This window comes from Dendrobates tinctorius, unplaced genomic scaffold (assembly GCF_039654945.1).
Source record: "Dendrobates tinctorius isolate UK_male_01 unplaced genomic scaffold, ASM3965494v1 ptg000224l, whole genome shotgun sequence".
Classification (NCBI taxonomy): Eukaryota; Metazoa; Chordata; class Amphibia; order Anura; family Dendrobatidae; genus Dendrobates; species Dendrobates tinctorius.
Window position 1 is genome coordinate 8,871,460 of NW_027361891.1, and position 27,162 is coordinate 8,898,621.

Sequence of the window (27,162 nt, forward strand, 5' to 3'; positions counted from 1 at the left end):
AAATATGAAAAGCTCTTCACATTTATTCAATATGAATACTGGGGAAACCGTTCATACAAACTTTGAATTTGCACTCATGGAGGTATCAAAGCTTCTTTCGTTGGAATCCAATAAGATTTGTCGCCACTGTAACCACTGAGTCTTACATCTTAAAGCACGTAACATTTCCTTCTTACAAAATTGGACTAAAAAAATAAATCCTTCCTTGACATCAGTAAATTGTAGATATAATGTTGGCATTATGATATATTGTAACAAAAAAAATGTTTAATAGTTCCATGTAGATAATCTAGAGAATTGTATGGTGATTGGTCATCGTGTCTTCTGGCACACTTGGAATACACTGAACTTGATTGTACATGTTCCTTTTGTCAAATGGTTGCAAAAATTGCTTTAATGACAGCATTGCCTGAAGAGGTATGACTTAGGGTCTCTGAACCAATTTACTTTTACTAACTTCTTGTTCCTTAAGTTTGAAGTGCGTATAAGCCAAGATACCAAGCATTGTGCATATTATTCCAAGTCCTTGATTTAGAGAAAGGGAGTCCTGAAATAGGATGTATCCTCCCAGAAGAGTGATGCAGAACTTGAAGTGTCCAAACATATTGTAGCTATGTTCAAGTTAAGGATTAACGGAGCGGCAATAAAGGGTTAAAACGAGAAAACATGATACAACTAAAGCCGCATAACACGACGGACGACAATCGCATCGCAGTGCTCGGACTAGCCAGCGACTCTCTTTACTCAAACGAGACAGCATGAATTGCTATGAAGCGGTCATAATTCGGTCAAGAGAGCCGACAGTCAGTCCGTGCACTGCGATGTTATCATCGTCAGGGATATACCGCCGTCTGACTGTGCCCTATCCATTCATGTTTGGGGGTTTTCCTTAAAAGGTAAATGTCCTTTCAGATACCACCCCAATCAAGAAGCCACCACTGTGAAAGTCCAATGAACACCCATTTCACATGTTAAGCGCCATGGAATAAATGACGCTATAATAATTCTCAACACGCAGATGATTGTACAAGGGAAAGGAATATTACATGCTGACCATGTACATAAATGGTTGCTCTAATGCAAAGGCTTTAGCCATCACAATTTTTGGGATCAGAGGGGGTAGGGTAGCATCATCTAGTTCAAACTATCTTGCATGCAGAAATCCGTTACGACTACATTCGTCACAATGTGCAATATTTTATCTAACGCAGAGCTTTCCTTTAAATAGATTTGACAAAAAGATGGCATTCTGTAATATTCTCCTAAGCAATACAAGGCTAATTGCCCTTTTATTAACATTTTAAAGGCCGTACGGCAGATCTAAGCCAAAAGAAAATGTATTTATGTCATAAGGTTCCTTGTAGGCATCATATATATTTAAAGGTGACTTGTCACCACGTCAAAAGTGGTCAAGCTTTGCTCTTTTTGCATTATTGTTGCTCTCCTAAATGTGCAGTCTTTTCTTAAAATCCGCCATAGTCCCAGAGATATGGGCCTACTACTCTGCTCTTACCCTGTACATAGCAATCAACAATAGGAGAAAATAGAAGTATCCAATAGTATTAAGTAAAAGGATGTACCGTATATACTCGTGTATAAGCCGAGATTTTCAGACCATTTTTTGGGGCTGAAAGTTCCCCTCTCGGTTTATACAAGGGTCATATAACTGGGGGTCGGCGGGGGAGCGGGGGTGTCAGAGATCATACTTACCTGTCCTGCCGCGGTCTCTGCAGCCTCGCTCACTTCTTCACTGTCTCCCTTCCTGTCTTCAGCGGTTACGTGGTGCCGCTCATTACCATTCATGAATATGCGCATATTCATGAGTGGTAATGAGCGGTACCACGTGACCGCTGAAGACAGGAAGGGAAGGGAGACAGTGGAGAAGCGAGCGAGGCTGCAGAGACCGCGGCAGGATGGGCGAGTATAGCAAAATTCACCTGTCCCCCGGTCCATTGCTGCTCACCGCTGTCTCTGCTGCATCCTGTGTCAGTGACGTTTAGGCAGGCAGAGTATCATCTTGCTTAAAGGGAATCTGTCACCCAAAGAAAGATATCACCCAATTGTGCGTCCCATAAGAATTCTATTAGGACTTTTGATGCCCCCCGACCCCGCACCTTTGATGCATAAATACCTTTTTTATCTTGGTGGAGATGTATGGAAATCGCCGCTGTCCGGTCTGATGGGCGTGGCTTATTCGCCTTCTCCCCCCCTCCTCGGCTTGCTGAACGTAATCTTCATCTGTGAATATCACAGATGCCGTAGTTTTTCCACGCTTGCGCATTGAAAAGGCCTCCGGCGCTTGCGCAGTATGCTTTGCCCAAAGCACCTCCCCCCCCTAGCATTCCTCTAACGTCCTGCATGTCCACATATCTATTGATGGAATTCATGTGAAATAAAGACGCAGTTTTTCAGCTAGATTGGTGAGTGCTACATATTTCTCCTTTTTTCGTTTCACATTGAAAAATTCATGTTTTTTCATGCAAGCACCTCCGTTTTTTTGACTGAAATATATGCCGCAATACTTCAGATAAATAGCTCTGTCTGATAATGTGGTGATTTGTGAGCCATAGTATGCCATTCATCTGTTTGCTCTTTGCACAGATGAAGATTACGTTCAGCAAGCCGAGGAGGGTGGGGAAGAAGGCGAATAAGCCACGTCCATCTGACCGGACCACGGCGATTTGCATACATCTCCACCAAGATAAAAAAGGTATTTATGCATCAAAAGTGCAGGGTCGGGGGGAATCAAAAGTCCTAATAGAATTCTTATGGGACACACAATTGGGTGATATCTTTAAATGATATCACTAAAAATGGGTAACAGATTCCCTTGAAATCACCTGGAACAGTAAAAAAATAAATAAATAAATAAATAAATAAAAAAAAAGTGCACTTAGGCTGTGTGCACACGCTGCGGATTAGGTGCGGATTCATCCGCGCGGATTTTGTAAAATCCGCAGGTTAAAAGACCTGCGGTTTTACCTGCGGATTGCTCTGCGGTTTTGCCCTGCGGTTTTTCATCTCCTCAATGGAGGAGATGGCAAACCGCAGGAGAATCCGCAGAAAGAATTGACATGTCTATTCTTTCTGCGGATTGAAAACCGCAGATAATCCGCGCGGAAAATTCCGCACCGTCTGCATTGCGGTTTTTTATTCCCATAGGGAATCATTGTACTGTACACCGCAGCAGAAACTGCTGCGGGTCCGCAGCGGCCAAAACCGCTACGGAACCGCAGCAAAATCCGCAGCGTGTGCACACAGCCTAAAGCTATGTGCACACGCTGCGGATTCACCCGCGGATTTGTATTTGCGGATCCGCAGCTAAAATGACTTGCGGTTTTACCTGTGGATTGGTCTGCGGTTTATCACCTGGACAATGGAATAGATGGTAAACCGCAGCAGAATCCGCAGAAAGAATTGACATGTCAATTCTTTCTGCGGATTCAAAACCGCAGCTTTTCCGCAGTTGAAAATCATCCGCAGCATGTGCAGAGCGGATTGTAAATCACATAGACTTACATTGTACTGTACACTGTCTGCAGAACTGCTGAGGATCCGCAGAGGCCAAATCCACAGCTGATCCGCAGCAGAATCCGCAGCGTGTGCACATAGCCTTAAGGTGGTACCAGAGTCCAGCACAGTTAGCTCATTTTGGTCCTAACCAATCTCAGATGTATTGGAGAGGTTGTGGGCAAAGGGGGACACTATTTCATATGTGGTGGTCATGTGCAGTTATAGCTCAATTTTGGGTAGATATTGGTGTTCTAATACGAGAGGTACTTGGGGTACAGTTGGTTTTCAGAGTCCAATATGGGAGTCTTACATATTGGCATAGATAAAGTACTGCAGGTGCTTAGAGGTTCTTTCTCCCAGGTTAGCACTGGTGGCTAGGTGGAGGGGGACGAGTTTGCCATCCATAAAAGAGTTAATTGAGAAAGTTAATATACATTGCCAATATGAATTGGCATTGACTCATTCCATCTCAGCCAAAAAGAGAATTCAGGGTATATGGGATCCATGGCTGTATAGCCAGAGGTCAGCCCCTTTCCACTGAAGATGTAACATTATTGGGATTATCACAAAACTCAAGATAAAAAGCGGACGGCACCGCTGTTACCGTGTGACTTCAAATGATGTGCGGCATACAGAAGCCCAGCAGCTGGGAATCTCGGGTGCCAGACCTGGAAACAGTCAATCCTGGGAATCCATGCAAAGAGAAAAGGTCGCACTCATCGAGATGGAAGTTTCACTGATTTATTGACATATCATGAACATGTCAAGTCGGGGGAGTGACATAAGGAGTGCAAGAAATTCTGACAACGGCCGTTTCGCGCTGCTCGAGCGCTTCAACGGGCAGGGATTATGTTATCACGCTTTAACCTGGGAGTTCCCGTGAAGTCACTGTGGGATGGTGAAGAAGACGTTTTAATAAGTATAGTGTACGTAGAATGTGTACAGGTACCTAATGTACTTTGTTATTGTATGTGTTTATGGGTTTTGTTTGACCCTTTGTGTCTTTAAAAATTCTGAAAATTTAATAAAAATATTACTGGTAAAAAAAAAAAAAAAAAAAAAAGATACATGACCAAACTCAGATGTGAATACATATGACTGGTCACATGTAACCAGAAAAGCTCTAAGCTTTTTAAAGGTACTTTGCATCACAGGACAAACCCTTTAAAGTGGACATCTCAGCAGATTTCACAATACAAACTGAAAATTACTAAATAGATGTTGCAGATCTGAAAAAACTAGTGTACTTTCTGTGATCCATGTTACAATGATTGTAAATTCATAGTAATTACACAAGTTCAAGTGCATTCAATCTCTGGCCACCCAGCCATAGTGACAGCTGCAGCAGGTACTGAGCAGGCAGAGAACTCAGCAGCACCACCAGCAGCGAGGAAGGACACTGAGAAGCAGTCAGTTACGGTAAGTGAGGATTTAGCAGCAGTAAGGAGTGAAAATGAGGAGCTTAGGATAAGGTTGGCATAAATTGAGTTTAAATTTACAATAAGAATTGCAATAATTCTGATACGAGTTTTCAAAGTAAATACAGCAGCCTCATCAGGACTACAAAAATATCTAATAATGTATTCAGTTTGCATTGTAAAATCCGTTTTCTGATACGAAAAAAATATACAAATGTATAGATTTGCTTGCCTGTATAGTATACTTCAGACCTGGACAAATTTTTAATCCAACAAGAACCAGTTGCATTTAAATAATTATAATAGGCTCCATTCCCTTCACATTTTGGCATGTGCTCAAGCCATTATAGAGCCCAATACGTCCCCAAAATATTCATGGCTTTACAAGCTCTTAAAAAAAAGTTGTAAAAGCTATAGTTTTTAATAACCAATCTAGTCTGAGCTACTCATTAGAGATGGGACAATTAATTGAAATTGAATTGTACAAAAATTTGCATTCATTCACAAAAAAAGCTTTAATAATTTGCTTCCATGCAGATTTGACAAAGTGGCAGCCAGACAGCCATTTTTTTGAACTGTAAAGGGTAAACAAAAGATTAAAATAAATACATATACTACTTATACTCAACTTACCATTTCCCTTTCTGACTTGGTGCATCTTATTAAGGCCGATGGGCACTGAATCCCTGGGCCTCATGATGCCTTACCTTTCTGCTATGAGGCAAGAGATGGATCTGTGCATGTGCACGCAAGGCCATGAAGTGCGTTGTGCCGCGATCCTATGTGCTCATGCATAGAACAGTCCCAAGCTTCATCAGAGGCTAAAGTCCTGGTCTTTCGTGAAGAGGTCCGGGGATTTCAGCGCTCGCGGTGGGAATACATGGATTTTTGTGAGTACTCACCGTAAAATCCTTTTCTCCGAGACGCTCATTGGGGGACACAGAGACTGTGGGTGTGTGCTTCTGCCGACTGGAGGCTGACACTAAGTATACAAAAAAAGAGTTAGCTCCTCCTCCGCCGCATACACCCTCGCCCCCAGACCGGGCGTAACTCAGTTTAGTGCATAAGCAGTAGGAGAACGCGCCTTAAACTCAGGCAAGAAATTATACGTCTGGAAAAGGGACCACCCTGATCCTTACATAAGGATTTGTATAACTTAAAATAAGCAAAAGCCCACTGGCTAGTAGGGTGGGTGCTGTGTCCCCCAATGAGCGTCTCGGAGAAAAGGATTTTACGGTGAGTACTCACAAAAATCCATGTTTCTCCTTCGTCTCATTGGGGGACACAGAGACTGTGGGACGTTCTAAAGCAGTCCCTGGGCGGGATCTTAGCTCACCCAATCCATGCTACTTTGCGCCCCTGATTAGAGGTGCGCAACTGCTGCCTGAAGAATCTTTCTTCCCAGGCTTGCATCCGAGGATGCCTGGGTATGTACGTTATAATGTTTGACAAACGTATGCAAACTGGACCAGGTAGCTGCTTTGCACACCTGTTCCGCTGAAGCTTGGTGTCGCAGTGCCCATGAGGCACCCACTGCTCGAGCCGAGTGTGCCTTGATCCCTGCCGGAACCGGCGTGCCACTGATTTCATAAGATTCTTGAATCGTCAGGCGAACCCATCTGGCCAAAGTCGCTTTGGACGCAGCAAGCCCCTTCTGTCTCCCTTCTGGGATCACGAATAGAGAGTCTGTCCGGCGGAAAGATGCTGTCCTTGTCACATACCTCCTAAGAGCTCTTACCAGATCCAGTGTGTGCAAAGCCTTTTCTACCCTGTGCACCGGTGCCGGGCAAAACGAAGGTAAGACAATGTCTTCGTTGATATGGAATGCAGAGACAACCTTCGGCAAGAAGGGGGGAGCTGGCCTTAAAACTACCTTATCCTTATAAAAAGTCAAGAACGGCGGTTTACAAGATAAAGCCGCCAATTCCGAAACCCGCCTAATAGACGTAATAGCTACCAGAAAAACGACCTTTCTGGACAGGTAAGGTAAGGAGACTTCTTGTAAGGGTTCGAAGGGGGGCTCCTGAAGGGCTCTGAGCACCAAGTTCAGGTCCCATGATTCCGTCGGCGCCTTATAGGGGGGTACTAAATGTGCGACCCCCTGCATAAACGTCTTAACCTGCCAGACCGAAGCGACCTTTCGTTGAAAAAGGACCGACAGGGCCGAGATTTGCGTCCTGAGCGAACTCGGAGCCAGCCCTGCGTCCAGCCCTGCCTGCAAAAAAGCCAGTACGTTGAAGGTTGAAAAAACCAGAGGAGCCACTCCGCGATCCCTACACCAACGGAAAAAAACTTCCCAAGTCCGATGATATACCTTCGCCGAGGAAGGTTTTCGGGCACTCACATCGCGCCTGAATCCTGCCTGTGTTAACAGCCAAGATTCAATGGCCACGCCGTCAAACACAGGGCCCCTAAGTTCGGATGGTAGATCGGCCCCTGGGACAGCAAGTCCGGTCGATCTGGTAGATGCCAGGGTACGTCCACCACTAGCTGAACCAGATCTGCATACCAGGCCCTCCGAGGCCAGTCTGGCGCTAGCAGAATTGCTGGAACCTTCTCTCTCCTTAACTTTCTGATGACCCTTGGAAGCAGAGGTAGCGGGGGGAACAAGTATGGGAGACGAAACTGGCTCCATGGAAGCACCAGAGCGTCTGCTGCGATCGCCTGCGGGTCGAGGGATCGAGCGACGAACCTTTGCACTTTGGCGTTCTCTCTGGATGCCATAAGGTCCACGTCTGGTGTCCCCCACCGTTGGCAGATCTGTTGAAAAACCTCGGGGTGCAGGGACCATTCCCCTGCCGCGACCCCCTGTCGGCTGAGAAAATCTGCCGCCCAGTTTTCGACTCCCGGAATGTGCACCGCTGAAATTACCACGTGGTTCTTTTCGGCCCAACGCAGTACCAGTCCAACCTCGCGCATGGCTGTTTGGCTGCGCGTGCCCCCCTGATGGTTGACATATGCTACTGCTGTAGCATTGTCCGACTGAATGCGCACCGGCCGGTGTCTCAGGAAACACTGAAAATGTTGCAGGGCCAATCGTATTGCCCGTATCTCCAGAATGTTGATCGGGAGAATTATCTCCTGAATGGACCACCGCCCCTGGGCTGTGTGACTCTGGAAAACTGCTCCCCAACCTTGCAGGCTTGCATCGGTCGTCACCACCAACCACTGTTCCGGGGGAAAGGGTTTCCCCTGGACAAGAGACGAGTCGCGAGTCCACCATCGGAGTGATTGTCGGACCAGCGGAGACAAATTGCACCGATGACTGAGGGATAGCAGCCTTCTGTCCCATGCTGACAAGAGCGCATGCTGAAGCGGACGGAGATGGAACTGGGCAAACGGGATTGCCTCCATCGCCGCCACCATTCTGCCCAACACACTCATGCCGTACCGGATGGATCTGGAGCCTGGCTGTAGAAGGTTCCGTACCCCCTGTTTGATCTTTCGCGCTTTGTCCTGAGGGAGGATCACCAGCCCCCGGGAGGTGTTGAAAACCATGCCTAGGAATACAATTCTCTGGGCTGGAACCAAGGACGATTTGTTCCGATTGATCAACCAGCCTAGACGCGCCAGGGTATCCAGCGTGATACTGACATTCTCCTGGCACGCCTGAAAGGACGGCCCCTTTACCAAAAGGTCGTCCAGGTAAGGTAGTACCGTTATGCCCCGAGCATGCAGGATGGCCATAACCACCGCCATTATCTTCGTAAAGACTCTGGGAGCAGTGGCCAGACCGAAGGGCAGAGCAACAAATTGAAAATGTTGCCCTCCGATCGCAAAACGCAGGAACCTCTGGTGTGGAGGAAAAATCGGAATGTGCAGATATGCATCCTGCACATCGATCGAGGCCAGGAACTCCCCTGGATCCATGGCTGCAATGACCGAACGGAGGGATTCCATCCGGAACCGCCTGACTCTGATGAATTTGTTTAGGATTTTTAGATCTAATACTGGCCTTACTGTCCCGTTCTTTTTGGGGACCGAAAACAGGTTGGAGTAAAAACCTTGTGTCTCTTCGCTTTTCGGTACTGGGACAATGACCCCGTTGCGCTGTAGCGTCATTATGGCCTGTAACAAACTCTCCGCCTGTGACTCTGTTCCGGAAAGTCGGGAACGGAAGAATCGCCGTGGCGGGAGTCCGAGAAACTCTATCTTGTACCCGGACGATATCAATTCTGCCACCCAAGCGTCGCGTGCCACTGCGACCCAAACGTGGCTGAACCTTAGTAGGCGTCCGCCCACTCTGTCGTCCGAAGGTACGAAGCGCCTCGAGTCATTTTGCTGGAGGCTTTTGGGATCTGGCCCCCCTTGTTCTGGGCAAACGGCCTCGGCCTCTACCCAGCGGATTGGCTCTGTAAGAGATTTGCCTTTCCCTAATCTGACCATCATTTGCGGAGGTGGATGCTCTGGCCGAAGTCCCCCTCCAGGGGTTACGAAAAGGCCGAAAACGCCTCTGTGTCTGCCTGAATGCTGGCCAAGTCCTCTGCTGCGGGAGGAAACTACTCCTCCCCCCTGTGGCTTCTGAGATAAGCTTATCAAGCTTCTCACCGAACAACCGATTGCCCTGAAAAGGCAATGAGGTCAAGGACTTTTTGGAGATAGAATCCGCTTTCCACAATCTCAGCCATAATGCTCGCCTAATGGCGATCGCATTTGCTGCTGCCACCGCAGAACACTCGGCCGCGTCCAGAGAGGCGCTGACGAGAAAATCACTTGCCCCTAAGATCTGATTTGTCACCTCCAAGACCTCCGCAGGCAGGTCTCTGTTTTGGAGGGCATTCTGCAGAGCATCCGCCCACGAAACCATGGCCTTAGCCACCCAAGTAGCCGCAAAGGAGGGGGCAAGGGCCGACCCCGCTGCCTCATACACCGAGCGGGCAAGCCCCTCTATAAGGCGATCAGTTGGGTCCTTGATAGAAGAACCGCTGGGTATCGACAATAGCGATCTTGACGCTAAACGTGATACCGGTGGGTCCACTACTGGCGACTCCACCCATCCCTTATGGAGTTCAGGAGGAAACGGATACTTAGCTTGCAGCGCTTTTTGCATTGCAAAACGCTTATCCGGGTGTTCCCTATGTTTCTGAACTAGCTCCTCGAACTCCGGATGCGTGGCAAACCTTCTATGCGGTCGCCTGGTCTTTTTGAAGGAGACCTTGTGACCTGAGGCCGTGGACACATCGTCCTCGATCTCTAAAGTCTGGTTGACTGCCTCAATGAGGCTGTCCACCGAGTCTTGGTATCCCAGGCTTTCTGGATTCCAGGCCTCCTCCTCCTCCTCGCCCTCATCCTGCTCGCTTCCTGAGCTCGGTGACGGGGAACGAGATACCCTAATACCCGCCACCGAAGCCCCAGAGGGTCCGGCCGACGGGGAACGAGCTCTTTTGCTATGAGCTTGTCTGGTGCTGGAGCGGCCTCTAACGGTCGGAGGGTCCTGAGACGTGGACGAGCTGTCTTCCGCTGGCAGACCACCATCCTTGTCCCTACCTGGGCCTTGGAGAGACTCAATTGCCTTTGTAAGGGACATCATAGAGTTTGATAAAGACACCGCCCATTCTGGAGGGTCCTGACCTCTGGGCTCTGCAACAATGGGGGGCTCCTGGGCTCGTTCCGACTCGCAGGCTTCACAAAATTTACCCGGCTGTGCTTTAGGCAGCCTGACCCCACAGGAAACGCAAACAGCGTATAGGAAAGAGTGAGCTTTCCCTTTGCCAGACATATTGCAAGGTAGGGTAGGAGGAGAAGGATAACCCCTTCCTTGACTACTAGTGCGGCACTCGCAACGGGGATGCACTTACCCACCGGTAATGGCCCAACTTTGCGTCTCTTCCGTGCGGCGTTACCCGCCGGGGCACTCGCACTCCGGGAGATAGGGGGCGGCTTCCGGCCCCACTTCGGCGAGGAAATGCAAGGAGGGGGGCGGGAGGTCCCCGGTAACTGTGCGCGCCCGCCGCTCTCCGCCCCCGGAAGTTAGTGGGCGGGGCTTCCGGCTATCCCCGGAAGTCGGCGGGCGGGCGCGCGGACTCCGGACCTCCCCATACAGCGGGGACCGTGGCCGCCCGCGGGGCTCTGGCCGCACTCCACGTGCGGCGTTGGAGGGAGGGGGCGGGAGCTCCCCGGTCACTGTGCGCGCCCGCCGCTCTCCGCCCCCGGAAGTTAGTGGGCGGGGCTTCCGGCCATCCCCGGAAGTCGGCGGGCGGGCGCGCGCTCACGGATCTCCCCATACAGCGGGGGCCGCGGCCGCCCGCGGGGCTCCGGCTGCGCTCCGCGTGCGGCGTTACCCGCCGGGGGCAGCGCCGGGTGAGAGACGGACTACCTGGTCCCGGCCTATCAACCAAAGGTGAGCCGGGCCGCCGAGGGGGCTCTACGGAGGTGCTTCTCAACCCCATCCCTGGGCAGGGAGGGGGAGGCTACTGTACCGCTCTCCGCTTCAATCCCTGGCTTACCTGCGCCTCCAACTCCACCCCTGGACTCACTACCTAGGGGTGGTAGGGGCATTTCCACGTTGCAGGAGAGAACAACGTGGAGGATCGCTCACACGTGCTCGCCCGTAGGGGACGATGGTGAAACCGCAATCCTCTTATCAGGATGCGTTGCCGCCTCTTTCAAAATAAAAAATAAAAATAGTTGTCTGGGGAAAAGTCCCAGATGTGTCCCTCGGTGCGGGAGAGAAACACGTGGAGGGTTACTCACACGTGGTCGCCCGTTGATGATTTGGGGAGATCGGACCCTCTCTATAGGATCCGTCGCCCCTGTCTTATCTTCATAGAGGAAAAAAACAAAAAAAAAAAAACCTAGTCTGGAGCTCCAGACTGCGTGTGCCTCCATCAGACACTAAGCAAAAAACTGAGTTACGCCCGGTCTGGGGGCTAGGGTGTATGCGGCGGAGGAGGAGCTAACTCTTTTTTTGTATACTTAGTGTCAGCCTCCAGACGGCAGAAGCACACACCCACAGTCTCTGTGTCCCCCAATGAGACGAAGGAGAAAAGAAAATGCATTAAGTACCAGACAGGTGATGGTGAGTAGCGAAGAAACCTGAGGAGACTAAGTATTTTTTTTTTTTTTTTACATACTATTGGTATGGTCTGAGGTCTGAAGAGACCCTAGAGCATAAAAATAGAACTACACTTACCGGTAGTTGGGTTTCTAAGACCCTCCACGACAGCACATAGGAGGTTGCCTCCCCACCCTGATTAGGGACAGGAAACAAGAGGTTAAATAGCCCTCCCCTTCCTCTAATCCCCAGTGTTTTCCAAGGACCACATAGAGTGAATGCTTGAAATATTATTTATTCACATAAGTCACATGAACATAATTGTTAGGGGGGGAAATTTCCCGTGCCGTCATGGAGGGTCTTAGAAACCCAACTACCGGTAAGTGTAGTTCTATTTTCTCTAATCCCCTCCACGACAGCACATAGGAGGTATTCCAAAGGATAATGGTTTAGGGAGGGACCACGGCTTGCAGGACTTTCCTGCCAAAGGCTAGATCTCATACTGACATAAGATCTAATCTATAATGCCTCGTGAAGGTATGGACTGAAGACCAGGTCGCGGCCTTGCAGATCTGCTCAATGGATGCATCAGCTTTTTCTGCCCAGGAGACAGAGACAGCTCTGGTGGAGTGGGCTTTCAGACATACCGGAGGAGGTAGATCCTGGCTTTTATAAGCGGCCGTTATTGCTTTTTTGATCCAGTTAGCCAAGGAGCTTTTGGACGCTTTCTTCCCCTTGTTTGGTCCACCATACTGAACAAAGAGATTCTGATCTTTCCTCCAAAGTTTTGTCTCTCCCAAATAGGTCAGAACTGCTCACCGGACATCCAGTGAATGGAATCCTCTTTCTCTCTCGTCCCTCGGGCTATCACAGAAGGAGGGCAGTACTATTTCCTGGGATCTGTGGAAATCTGAAGACACTTTTGGCACAAAGGAAGGGTCTAGCCGAAGAATTAGCCTAGCGTCCAGAATTTTTAGATAGGGTTCTCTGATGGACAGAGCCTGAATTTCTCCCACTCTCCTTGCCGTTGTAAGGGCTACGAGTAGTGCTGTTTTCCAGGATAGTTTATCTGGGCCTGGTCGATAGGTTCAAATGGAGGGTTCTTTAGACCCTTTAGTACTATATTCAGGTCCCATGTCGGGGCCATGTTGGATTTATTTGGATGGATTCTGGAAGCTGCTGACATAAACCTCCTGATCCATCGATGCTCCGCCAGGCTTTGAACGAAGAAAGAACTTAGGGCTGATATTTGTACCTTCAAGGTGCTTGGTTTCAGACCCTTGGATAACCCATCCTGTAAGAAGTCTAGGATCTTTGACACGTTGGGGTGGAAGGGATCCGTACCATGCTGAAAAGGTTTTCCATATTTTGGAATATATAGCATTTATGATAGGTTTCCTACTTTTTTGAAGTGTAGCTATCACTGCATCTGAGAGGCCTCTGGCTTTCAGAATTGTGGTTTCAGAAACCAGGCTGCCAAGCTTAGGCTGTGGGGAGCCGGGTGAAGGATGGGACCTTGATGTAGAAGGTCGCGGTCCGTGGGCAGGATCAGGGGACCCTCTGAGTTCATTAGTTTTAGGGCTCCGAACCAGCTCCTTTTTAGCCAGAGAGGGGCGATCAGGATAGTGTTGACCCCATCTGTCCTGACCTTTTGCAGAGTTCTTGGTATTAGGGGAATCGGCGGAAAGGCGTATGCCAGTCCGAAATTCCACGGGTGAGCGAAGGCGTCTACTCGAGTGTTTCTCGTTCGGCCCTATGGAGAAGTAATGCTTTGTTTTGGCATTCTCCCGGCTTGCAAATAGGTCTACCTCTGGGAGACCCCATTTTTTGGTTAAGGTATGGAATAATCTGGCGTTGAGGCTCCATCCCCCTGGATCTAGGTCTGTCCTGATTAGGAAGTCTGCCTCGGTGTTGTCGGATCCTTTTAGGTTGAGACCTGAAAGGGACTGGAGATTGTGTTCTGCCCAGCTGAATATCCGTGCCGAAACATTTTGCAGACTTCCGTATTTTGTGCTGCCCTGATGACGTAGATGGGCCACAGTGGTCATATTGTCGGAGTAAATTCGGACATGGGTTCCCTGGACTAATGTTTCTGCTGCCTTTAGGGCTTCTTCTACCGCTCTCAGTTCTCTGTAGTTTGAAGATTATTTTTCCATGTCTCTGGGCCAGAGTCCCTGGAAGATTTTCTGAGATGATACCGCTCCCCAGCCACGTTTGCTGGCGTCTGTTGTGATTGACGTCATGGGATCTTGTATCCAGGGTGTCCCTTTCGCTAGATTTCCCTGGTTGAGCCACCAGTTGAGAGACAGCTTTACGTGCTGGGGTAGGGAGATTCTCGTATTGAGGGTCTCCGGGTCTTTGTTCCAGCGGGAAAGGATATATCTCTGGAGTATCCTTGAGCGGCCCTGGGCCCAGGGGATCGCTTGGATGCACAAAGTCATTGACCCCAATGATGACATGGCAAACCTTATGGTCACTGTTTTCTGACTTTTTAGAGTCCGAACTTTTGATCTCACACCCACCTGCTTGGTGGACGGAAGAAAAGATATTTGGTTGTGGGAATCCAGGAGTATCCCTAGAAAGATCTTCCTGGTTGAGGGATTCAGGTCTGATTTCTCCATATTTACCATCCAGCCCAGGGACGTCAGGGTCTGCAGGACTGTTTGTAGGTGTTGTCTTATAATGGTGTTGGAGGGAGCCAAGACCAGGAGGTCGTCTAAGTAAGGGACGACACATATATCCTTCCCTCTGAGGAATGCTACCACTTCTGCCATTATCTTTGTAAATGATCAGGGTGCCAAAGAGATGCCGAAGGGTAGAACTCTGAATTGGAAGTGGTGTACTTCCGTGTCTAGAGTGACTGCGAACCTTAGATATTGCCAATGGGATGGATGGGAACGTGGTAATAGGCCTCTTGGAGATCTATGGTGGCCATGGCAAAGCCTCGTCCAATCAGTGGTATCGTAGTCTTTATCGATTCCATCTTGAAGCATTGGTACCGGACGTATTGGTTTAGCTTCTTCAGGTTGATGATGACCCGGCATTTCCCACTTGGCTTTTTTTTTTTTTTTTACACTAAGAACAGTCATGAGTAGTGGCCCTGACCTTGTTCCAGTTCTGGGACTGGAGAGATTACCGCTGATGATAGCATCTTTTGGAGCTCGCCGTGTAGAATCTTTAGCAGTTTTGCTGACTGAAGATGTGTAACTTCCAAGTTTTGTGGGGGGCTGGAGGAAAATTCTATTTTTTCTCCCCATCTGACCGAGTCCAGGATTTTTTTGGTTGTTGTTATCTCCTGCCAGCTCGGGAAGTAATCTGCAATTCTGCCCCCTACTTGCTTGGCGTCATTTTTTGTCTCTGTCTGAATGGTAATCGTGAAAAATATTCCTGTCTCTTCCGCCTTTTGGGTAGCTCCAACATCCCGTTTTCCCTTTACCCCTGTATTGCGGGGTTTGAGTATGGGGAGGATGATAGGGTTTTTTCTTTGGTGGTTTTGGCTCAGGAAGGTTTTTCTTCTTATCGGTCACCTTCTCTAATAGTTCGTCCAATGCCGGCCCAAATACGTATTCGCCCTTGAATGGGATAGAGCATAACTTAGATTTTGATAGGATATCCCCACTCCACATTTTTAGCCATAGGGCTCTTCGAGTGGTGTTAGAGAGCACGGACGTTCTTGCCGCAATACGGATTGACTCTGCCGAGGAGTCTGCTAAAAAGGCGGCTGCCTTCTGTAGAAGTGGTAGAGAGGCTAGGAGATCTTCCTTCGAAGTTCCCCTTTTTATATGGTCTCCTAGCTGCTGAAGCCAGAGGTACAGGGTCCTGGTTACACAGGCCGATGCAACATTTGTTTTCAAGGAAGTCGCTGAGGCTTCCCAGGACTTTCTCAATAGGCTATCCATCTTTCGGTCCAGCGGGTCTTTCAACTGTGAGGAGTCCTCGAAGGGTAGCGTAGTCTTTTTAGCTACTCTGGCTACCTGTATATCCACTTTTGGAATCTCAGTCCAAGGTTTCGCGACTACTTCGTCCAGGGGAAATCGTTCATTTCGCCCGGGATACTTAGCTTCTTTTCCGGGAGTTCCCATTCTTCCAGGATTAGACTCTGGATATTATCATGGATAGGGAAAACCATTTTCTTACTGGATTTCAGGCTGCCAAATAGGTCATCCTGCACCGAGCGGGGTGGCCTATCTTCTTCTATTCCCATTGTGTTCCTGACTGCTGAGAGTAGTTCCTACATATCGTCTGAGGAAAAGAACCACTTATCATCTTCTGACTGGACTGGGGTTAGTTCACCCTCTTCCCTCAAGTCCGCCGAAACCGATGATTCGGGTTCTGAATCTGAGATGTCCTCAGGGACGTATTTCCTCTTCCTTGAGGTTGAGGGCCCCCCCGGATGACTGGGAGAAGGTAGACAGGAACGACTGGATTTCCTGTCGCATCATCCCTCTTAATTCCTCTATCGGGGATGGTTGTTCCTCCCGTACGATTTTTGCCATGCACTGCTGGCACAATGTCTTTTTATAATCGGAGGAGAGTTTTTTCCTACAGATGGCGCATTTTCGGCTTGTAGGTTTTTCTTCCGTTTTTGGTGTAGGATCCTTGTCTCCCTGAAAGAGAGAGGAGGCGGGCCCCTAAGAATGGGTCCTAAACCAAAAAGGTATATACCCTTTTCCAAGTGTACTCACTGGGCCAGGGTTTGAGCTGGGCTCTGCAGACAAAGCTTTCAGGGAAGGCGCATCCATCATGCAGACGTTTGTCCTACCTTATGGCGTCTTCCATCAGGGTCCTTAAATAGGAACCGAGATCCAGCTTCCTTTTCCTCATCCATTCTGATGAGATCGCTCCCCCTCAAGTTCCTGGCGCCACCTTTCCTCTCTTTTTTTTTTTTTAAATTTCCCGCCAAAATGGCGGTGCGTTCCACTGTGGAACGCAAGGAGGAAGCGACGTCGCGTCTCCGGGCCTCGTGGTGCGCGTCACTTCCGGTGCATGCCGCTCAGGAGAGACAGGCATGCGGCACGCGGGGGGGAGCGAATACCGGGCTGGGGAGCTACAGGAGGCCCCCAGTCCCACTCACCATCCAGCGTTGCTGAAGCGCCGGAGGATGGTGTGGGTCCCGCCAGCGGCGGGAGCAGGAACGGGGAGGAAGGTGCAGGACGATCGACCCTGGCTGCCCGGCTAATGGTAAGGAAAACCCCGGGATGTCGCCGGCCCCATCCACGGAGTACATAGTACCTCTTCATTTCTGTTTAGGGACAGCAAAACACTGGGGATTAGAGGAAGTGGAGGGGCTATTTAGCCTCTTGTTTCCTGTCCCTAATCAGGATGGGGAGGCAACCTCCTATGTGCTGTCGTGGAGGGGATTAGAGAAAAGGGGTATTCAATTCCCAGAAAAGAACTTTTATATTAATCGAATTTCCTGGGAAAATCTGTGCAATCTGGAGAAATTCTAAAATTTGCCGGATCCGCTCATCGCTGCTACTTATTACATTTAGGAAAAGTTTTGCTACTGAAAAAAATTGGTATAAAAAAAAGGATACGTCACAGGTGAAGTATTGCCAATGATCCAGTAGATCGAGAGGTTAACAGTAAACGCAACAACTCCAGACACGATCACCATCACCTGTAACAGAACAATTATGTAACTGGATCCAACAGGGAAAGCGATTCAGACAGAGAAATAAAACTTACCACAGCTGTAAGTGACCATGGCCCAAATATCCCTCCTTCACCAACGATAGGTTCAAAGAAAGGTATAACAGAGAGCAACATCCCAGAAGATAGCGGTGCTTGGTAGTACAGCAGCTGCATAGAGTTCACTTGCAACTCGTGCTGTTTGGCTCCAACCCACTACAGGTATATGAGACATGCAGAGAGTAATCAAATGTTAGAATAGAGGGCAATTTATTATTTAGCTGATCACTCCATTAAACTTCTGGAGAACAGATATTTCAGAAGAAAAAGCAATGACATCTTTTCTCTTTCCCCCCAAGTTGGCAGACTAGGATAAAGGACATGTCATTTTTTTATGGTCTAGTATGGCTTATGTATATGCAGTGTGGTGGGACGCATGGCAGACACTAGGGCACCGAATGCCTCCCTCAACCGTTACTGGTACTTGACAACTGTTTGGCCTTCTATCTTGGATTTGGTGAGGACGATCTCTTCTTAATTAGACTGTATTGTAATGTACTGTTCACCACAACATAAAACCTGTGTGCCATTTCTTATACTTTGAAGAAATCTAGATGTAGGAAACAGAGCGTACAATAGGGGGATATCGACTCTCCATCCATGGGGTAAGTGCCGGTTAGGCTCACCTGGTGGAGAGGTCACAGGCACAACTCCTATGTAGTCATGAAGAAAAACAGCTGCTGTCCCGTGGCTGGTGGGTAAATCCTCCACGAGATATTGGATCCAGAGGGATGAAGCAGGTTAGGTGGGCTGTGCGGCTGGAATAAACCAATTCTTCAACAATGAAGAAAGGGTTATTTTATTGACTTTTAAAATAACCTTATTATCATCATTGTTGAAGAATCAATTTATTCCAGCAGTGTAGCCCACCTATCGTGCTTTATCCAACTGGATCTAGCTTTTTTTTTTTTTTTTTATACTGTTCCAGCATCTCAAGGACATGTATTTAGGTAGCAATGGACTAGAGAGACTGTTTTCTTTCAGCTTAAGAAAAGATAATTTGAAAATTATTAAAATCACATGGATCCCATACACTAAATACAAAGCTATACGGCAGCACCAACAATTGGCCATAAAGTACAGCATACTGATATAAGAATAACATTTAGGCTAAGTGCACACGTACCGGAACTCTCGCGGAAATTACCGCGAGAATTCCGGAATTCCATTCCGCGGGAAAAATCGCATTTTAAATTCCCGCGATTTTCCCGCGGAAATACTAGCATTTTGCAAGCGTATTTAGCTTGCAAAATGCTAGCGTTTTCCAAGCGATCTGTAGCATCGCTTGGAGAACTGATTGACAGGTTGGTCACACTCGTCAAACACTGTGTTTGACGAGTGTGACCAACTTTTTACTACTGAGGCTGCCTATGCAGCATCAGTAGTAAAAGATAGAATGTAAAAAAAAATAAATAAAAAATAGCGTTATTCTCACCCTCCGACGTCCCGCGCATCCGTTCCCAGTAATCCTTTGCGAAAATGCCCGCGATGACGTCAGTTCTCGCGGGATCGCGACATCTCGCGGTAATTCGCGATGACGTCGCGCGAATGACCGCGAGACTTCGCGATCCCGCGAGAAGGGACGTCATCGCGAGCATTTTCGCAAAGGACTACTGGGAACGAGAGCGTGAAGAGAAGCGGGAAGGCTGCGCGGGACGCCGGAGGGTGAGAATAACAATATTTTTTATTTTTAAATTCTATTTTTTACAGGGATATGGTACCCAAAGCCCGGAGGACAGTCTTCTCTCCTCCGGACCATGGGTACCATCCGCAATTGTTCTGCTTACTTTCCGCATGGTGTGCACAGCCACATGCGGGAAATAAGCGGAACAATGCATTCCTATGGGTGCGGGATCGCCGCGATTCCGCAAATTAATGAGCATGCTGCGGTTTTTACCGCGAAGCGATTCCGCCGCGGTAAAAACCGCAGCATTAGCACAGCATTGGGGAATCCCATAGGAATGCATGGGATGCTTATTTTTCGCGTTTTCGCGGCAAAATCGCACGGTTAAAACCACCGCGGAAACGCGAAAAAAACGCCACGTGTGAACTCAGCCTTATAAGGAGTTTGTATGTTTCCCCGTGTTTGTGTGGGTTTCCTCCAGGGAACCGGACATTGTGAGGGAATCTAGATTGTGAGGAAATCTAGATTGTGAGTCCAAATGAGGACAGTGCTGATAACGTCTGTGAAGTGTTGAGGAATTAATGGCGATATATATAATTGAATAAAATAAATGTGTTGCAGAATAACCTTATTAAGACATAAAGGGGTTGTTCATAAAAACAATGAATAACAAAATGTCACCAACTGAGTGCCCCAGACCAACAGCCGAATCTGGAAAGCACTGGTCAGCCAGATATGTAGTGTTACACGGCAACCATTGAAATGAATGTAATAGAAAGATGGCTCGAGTCCACCAGAACAAATGTTTCTACAGGTTGCGACTCATCCATATCAGGTAAAGACTTATTGTCAATACTACATTCCCTTGTGTTTCGCTCCTAGCTTTGCTCCTCAACGTTCCTGAAGTGCAGTGACAACCATTATTTTTCTGATAAGCTGGTATTCATCCAATGATTTTTTTCAGTTTGGCACTCCTAAACACAAGTGCCAGTACTTTATCCATTAACTCATGTAAGTAATATGGCCCTGTTGTAACTATTTAGTTTGTGAATGTTCTGGGGTGGCACGACGCCATCTGGCTTTCCTTAGTACATGACAGTAGTCTGCTAGCTTTGACTATTCAGCTAATATGAAGGACACACGCCAACAGCGAGCAGTTTTCATGGCATTTATACATGTTCAATTTATGGCCATGTTGTTGCTATTTTGAACTACTGATTTATTACAAAGCTTTACAAGATCCAAAAAATATTTCATCATCATATGACAACACAGACAAAGAAAAATAGCGGAGCTACAAACCACTTGGTAAAGAGACGTGACCAGAACACCCAGGGAGGCGAACACCATTCCCAAGACATTAAACTTCACATCGTAGTAAGAGTTCAGGAACACGCCTAATGTAATAGGAACCTGCAAGAAATGGAAAGCAGAGAGTTCAAAGGAATATACAACTACATATCTGTTGTTGGAAAACAGGACTGACAAGTAGGTTTAGCTGGATGGGCCATCGTAGTGAGTGGAATTTTATGTACAACGACCATGGATTTTTCTTAAGTATTTACACCACCCAACTTGTGGCATTTAACAACGATCAATCAGCTACATGTTTACTGATCGGCAATCTTTTAAAAGCCCATTTACACAGCCCGCCTGTACTTACAATTTGCAGAGAAAGATCTGTAATAGATGGTTCCAGAAGCACAGGCTGCCATTGTTCTCGACAGTATTGATGGTGCTGTGCAAGCTGGCTGTCATTGCTCTGTTTGCATATATAGGAAGGAGAGAAATCCGGCTTTCAGGATCGCGCTGTTCCAGTCCAGAGTTCACAAGGAGTTAATCCAAGGACCAAGCAGTGATTATAACTTCCTTTTTATTCCATAAACTCTACGCGTTTCGTGTACACACTATACACTTCCTCAGGAGCAAAAGTTACACTGGCATCACATTCCATTCTCCTTATATACTAGCTTCCCCAGGAAGTGAGGTAGATGCTCATTGCACTTAAAAAAATTCTGTTTGCACAGGGTGATGCACCACCGTAAAGAATGAGGATTTTAGGCAAAACCCAAAGATCATTTCACTCGACATGCGACAATTTGTTCCGAGGAAAGCTCGTTTACCATAATCGTGCAGTGTAAAGTTTGTCTTTTAGAAAAAAAAAAAGTAGGGACACCTAAAAAGAATATCAAGCGTCTTAAGGTCAGACGCAGAGAGATATAATGCTAAAGGGGCTTTCTGATTTTAAAAGCTATATTACAGAAGGAATGGGGGGGGGAATAACATTTAATAAAAGAATGTATACTCAATCACTAACCCCCATAGCGCCAGAGCAGGCTGCTCCAATGGTCTCCGATAGGACAGAAAGTTGACAACCTGTTTTTTCAGTCACCTGACGATTGAGCCCTGTGACTACCTGTGGCGGTCAGGTGAAGTGGGTATTAACATTTCCTTTTTCAATGGACTCAGTTCCTACAAAAGTTTAGCATGTACAAGCATTGATAGTGTCACTGGTCAAAGAAACGCCTCTTTCACAAGCAGAATGGTACCACCCAATTGCCAATTTATACAGACATACGAATATATGATCCAGCGTCGGAGGTCACTAATGACGCTTGATGTCAGGGAAGGGGCACAGGTTGTGGAAGCGACTACAACCTCGACTCCATTATGATTAGTAAGTTAAAGGGAATCTGTCACCCCCTGGCTGCTTTTAAGCTATTACTATGGGCATACATGTAATAGAATGGTTATACTAGTCTTAGGGCCCCATCACACATAGCGACGCACCAGCGATCCCGACAACGATATGTCGGGATCACTGGTGTGTCACTACATGATTGCTGGTGAGCTGCCAAACAGGCAGCTTCACCAGCGATCAGCATCAGCGACACGCGGGTAACAAGCGACGCACGTCACTTAATTACCCGCTGTGTATGTTAGAAACCAGTGCGCTGGTGCAGGGAGCTGGTAACCAAGGTACACAACGGGTTTCTAAGCACGGCGCAGTGCTTAGAAACCCAATGTTTACCTTGGTTACCAGCTTGCTGATCTCCCGCCTGCCACGCACAGTAGTGCGTGCTGGCCAGCTAGAGACCAGCGATCAAAAAAATGTCTAGGCCATTCCAGGACGATAAGCGATACCCGGCAGGGGGGCCGGTCACTGATAAGTGTCACACACACAGCGATCTCGCTGGTGAGATCGCTGTTGCGTCACAAAACTTGTGACTCAGCAGCGATCTCGCTAGCGAGATCGCTGTGTGTGACGGGGGCTTTACCTTTATTTCTCATAGCTGCAGTCTAGGTGTTGAAAAGTGTACTTTTAATCTTTTATGTTAATGATTTCTTCCAGGCTCCCTGCCTCCTCTCTACATTACAATAACACCTCCTCCCATGCATATCACCCTACCCTGTGATATAATCCCACGCATGCGCCATGCACTTGCATGGTTATGTGTACCTTACCCACCCTTCTAAAGGTAGTGACTCGCTTGCGCAAAAGCAGGATGCTTTCAGGGGCTTAGCTACAACATTCTGTAATGCTGTAGATAAGCCCTCGATGTAACCTGAAAGATAAGAAAAAGAGTTATATTATACTCACCCTTTCGTTCGGTCCGGTCCGATGGGTGTCGCTGTCCCGTCCGGCGCCTCCCATCTTCATACAATGATGTCCTCCTCCATGCTTCTCCCTCGACTCCTGCGCAGGCGTACTTTCTCTGCCCTATTGAGGGCAGAGCAGAGTATTGCAGTACGCAGGCACCAGACCTCTCTGATCTTTCCCAGCGCCTGCGCACTGCAGTACTTGACTCTGCCCTCAACAGGGCAGAGAAAGTATGCCTGCGCAGGAGCCGAGGGAGAAGCAAGGAGGACATCGTATGAAGATAGGAGGCGCTGGACGGCGACACTCACCGCACCCGACTTCGCTTCCCGGTGAGTATACTCTAACCTGCTTTTCTTCTCTTTCAGGTTTCATCGGGGGCTTATCTACAGCATTACAGAATGCTGTAGATAAGCCCCTGATGGCGGTGCCGGCACCTGATAGGCGAAAAATGGGGTGACAGATTCCCTTTAAGTTTACTTGGTTTTGTTTTATATTTTGCTCATCAACCTCTTAACGACTGCCGATACGCCTTTTAATGACGGCAATTAAGGGTATTTATTCCTCAGGGCCACTTTTTAATGGCGCTGAGAAATAAGGGTATATTGCTCTTCCCCCCAGCGTCAGAAATTTTCCACGGTCTCGGCTACTGGGAGTAGCTGAGATCCTGGAGAACATGATTCGGGTCGGTTTTTACCGACCCAGTGTCTGATTTTCCATTTAATTTCTCTCTCCTCTGATATGACCTACCACATCAGAGGAGAAATGGGGTCCCAAACATCTCCCTCCGGTACCTCCAGTGTCCCTGGACCCTCCTGCATCCCCCGGTCCTGTTTCCCCGGCAGTCGGCGCCTTCTTCCAGGAAAAAAATGGCACGGACATGTGCAGTGCGCACACCGAGATCGGCCAGCACCAATAGGAAATTTTTTCTATTGGTCCATTTTGATCACTGTGATAGTCTATTACAGTGATCAAAATAAAAAAAAAAAAAAAAAGTTCAAACCCCCATTTAACACCCCCCTTAGTTAAGTAAAAGTAATAAGATAAAAAAAAAATGTATTTTCCATTAGAGTTAGGGTTATGGCTGGGGTTAGAGCTAGGGCTGGGGCTGTGATAAGAGTTGTGGTTAAGGTTACGGTTATGGTTGGGATTATGGTTAGGGTTGGGATTAGGGAGGGGTGTGTTAGTGTTGTTGTTAGGATTAGGGGTGTGTTGGGGTTAGGGTTGTAGTTAGAATTGGGGGGGGGGGGGTCCACTGTTTAGGTACATCAGGGGGTCTCCAAATGATTCCAGCCAATTTTGCATTCAAAAAGTCAAACGGTGCTCCCTCCCTTCTGAGCCCTGCCATGCGCCCAAACAGTGGCTTTCCCCCACATATGGGTTAACGGTGTACTCTGGAAAAATGGCACATCAAATTTTGTGGTCCATGTTCTCCTGATACCCTTGTGAAAATAAAAAAAAGTTTGGTTCCAAATTAAATTTTTTGTGAAAAATTAAATGTTCATTTTTTCCTTCCACATTGCTTTAGTTCTCGTGAAGCACCTGAAGGGTTAAACTTCTTGAATGTGGTTGTGTGCACCTTGAGGGGTGCAATTTTTAGAATGGGGTCATTTTTGAGTATTTTCTGTTATACTGACCCTCTCCCAAACTCACTTCAAATGTGAGGTGGTCCTTAAAAAAAAAAAAAAATATTTTTGCAAATTTTGTTGGAAAAATTAATTGCAGGTCAATTTTTAACCCAACTTCCTAACAAACGAAAAAAAAAAAAAAATACGGTATGTTTCCAAAATTGTGTTGATGTAAATCCAATCTCAGAATCCATGGGATACGTTGAAGCGTTCCAGAGCTATAACCTCATACAGTGACACCGGTCAGAATTGTAAAATTTGGCTTGGTCATTAAAGTCAAAATTGGCTCTGTCACTAAGGGGTTAAGTATAAAAATTTCTATAATCACGAATATGTAGTCATTTGTAGTCTCCAACTCCTGCTTAACTATTTATTGCCTTGGAACAAGATTAGCCAATCACAGAAAGCCTTATAGGACTTGAATTTCCACTTCTCCTTTTGGTTGGTCAAAATACTGAACGAGTGAACGATCTCCATTTGCATTACGCAATTCTCGAAAGTTAAGAGAATGTTTTTTGATTGCATTAATTATTTCATGCACAATGAATGGGCTTTTTTGGACCCAATTATCATGTCTCTGGTTCACAGAGACGCCACACATCTCAGCTAAACAACCAGAATCATCTGGCTCAGCTGATCGTCTTACAAAGTGTATGGGGCTTCTTAGCCTAGAGTGATGACGGATCTCCAGAAACAAGCCACAAAGCTATTGTTGTATTGTATGTTAGGCAGCTAATAGAAAGTCAGTGGAGCCAGACGATTGATCACAGATTTATGAGGAACTCCTTACTCGACCTTGATCGAGATGTTTGAGTAAAGAAGGAGCCTTTGTTCTTAGGCTGCACTCATATTACGTTTTAGGCTACGAACTGTGGCTCAGTCGGGGCGTATGTCTGAAACCCTGGAAAATTAGTCAGATGTTTGTGCTGATGGGGCAATTGTTGTTTTTATGCAGACGGTGTCACTCTTTTGGGACAATGTTTTTGGCACTATCAGCCTATTTGTAGCTGAAAACCAAAGTACAACATAGCAGGAGGATTGGGCAATCCAAAATCAGACTTGCAGGATCTGTTCTGTATCTTGTCAGGGGCTCCCATACATGTTAGAGCATTGGCAGAGCCCACCAATACAGGGGCTTTTAGTGTTTGCAAGCCATTTACCACAAAGCAGCACATTATACTAGCCGGGCTAAGCTACTGGAATTATTGGAAACAGATGACGGCACATTAGGCAACATCTGAACAGTCTATTTTTATACCTGTATACAATGGACCATTTTTCTCTCCAGTGTCAGCCGTAATTGCATTTTTTTTTTCTAATCCTTTTTAGAAACCAAAGCAGTTTAACTGTCTGAACGTTTATTTATCCATCGAGTCTTCACAATGGGTCAGTTATAACTCGGATGCTAAACTAAAGCACAAAGTCTGTTCTTCAGTGTGTCCAGGCTTGGACTGGCCCACCGGAGAGTAGGAGAATCCTCTGGTGGGCCACCACCCTCTAATATGATCAGTACTTGGAACAATATACTAGAATCACTGTGTACAGAGGCAGGATCTTATTCACTTACAATCTACCCAGAACATTGTTATAGAAATTTGTGATTGAGGAAAATGTCACATTTGCATGTACTTGAAAAGTGGTAACTGGTGGGCCCTTGGCACCCCAGTCCGGCACTGTGTCACCCGTCTTACACAGATCCCTATAGACTTTAATGGCAGAGTCTGATCCCCATAACAGATGAGAATAGGACATGCTCGAAGTCTCATGGAACGGAGACATGAACCATATATATATATATATATATATATATTGAAGTATGTATGAATCAATGAAGCTCTCTGGGCCAGCATGCTGACGGGTGTTTTTCTCGGACAACATACGGAGCCACAGAATCTTATTGATCCACACAGGCATTAGTTTAGAGCAGATGTGTGATATACCTGACCACTAGCGGAGCAGTGACTCCATACCCGCTGGATGGGTACAAAGGTCTACTGCTCACCACACATCGGTGCAGTACCAGGGGTGGCACCGGTACAGGACCACACACAGTATGGAGGACACTCACCAAGGTGAGCTTGATCCGGACGGAGAACGTCTTCCCATACCACATGGTCTGGATGAGGATGATGACGGGCGTGGTCATGACTTTGGCCAGCTGGTAGGTGCCTATGGTGTTGTTCTGGAGGGACAGGTTGGTGAAGACCACAAATCCACAGAAGCTGAGGGCTAAGAGTAGCACCTTAGAGGCAGGGAGGCTCTTGGGGCAGAAGATCCCAAATCTCTGGCACAAAAACAACCCAAACCAGGTGACCACGAAATGCACCAGTGTGAGGCTCATGTTGGGGAAGCCATGATGGACATAGATCCACTTATTGATAAACACGATGCAGATTGAAGCCAGTAGGTTTACCAGGAGGCCGGCAGCTATCCTCCAAGGAGTGGATGCGGCCATGCTGACAGCACTGAGGGCAAGGAGCAGGTATGGCACGGAGGTGAGGAGGCTGGCAGCCCAGGAGCCGGTCACATAGCGGAGCAATGCAGGAGCCGGCGTAACTGTGCTCACTACCGCCCCGAGCTGCCACTCAAGCCCAGCGCATGCGCAGCACTACCACAACGGGCCACGTCACAGCGCTTCATTCACTGTGAGTAGAAGACGGGGCTCCCACCGGCAGAGCGCGGGCTGCCCGAACTAA

General features: G+C 47.5%; 1 protein-coding gene across 1 annotated transcript; it reads right to left on the minus strand.

Moving 5' to 3' along the window:
- SLC35E3 (solute carrier family 35 member E3) lies at positions 1 to 27,162 on the minus strand. The gene is made up of 5 exons (XM_073555505.1): positions 26,535 to 27,162; positions 20,543 to 20,653; positions 17,614 to 17,772; positions 17,463 to 17,545; positions 1 to 611 (listed from the first exon to the last, which is right to left on the minus strand). Exons 1-5 carry the CDS (start codon positions 26,919 to 26,921, stop codon positions 425 to 427), a joined length of 927 nt encoding a protein of 308 aa, XP_073411606.1. The 5' UTR covers positions 26,922 to 27,162; the 3' UTR covers positions 1 to 424.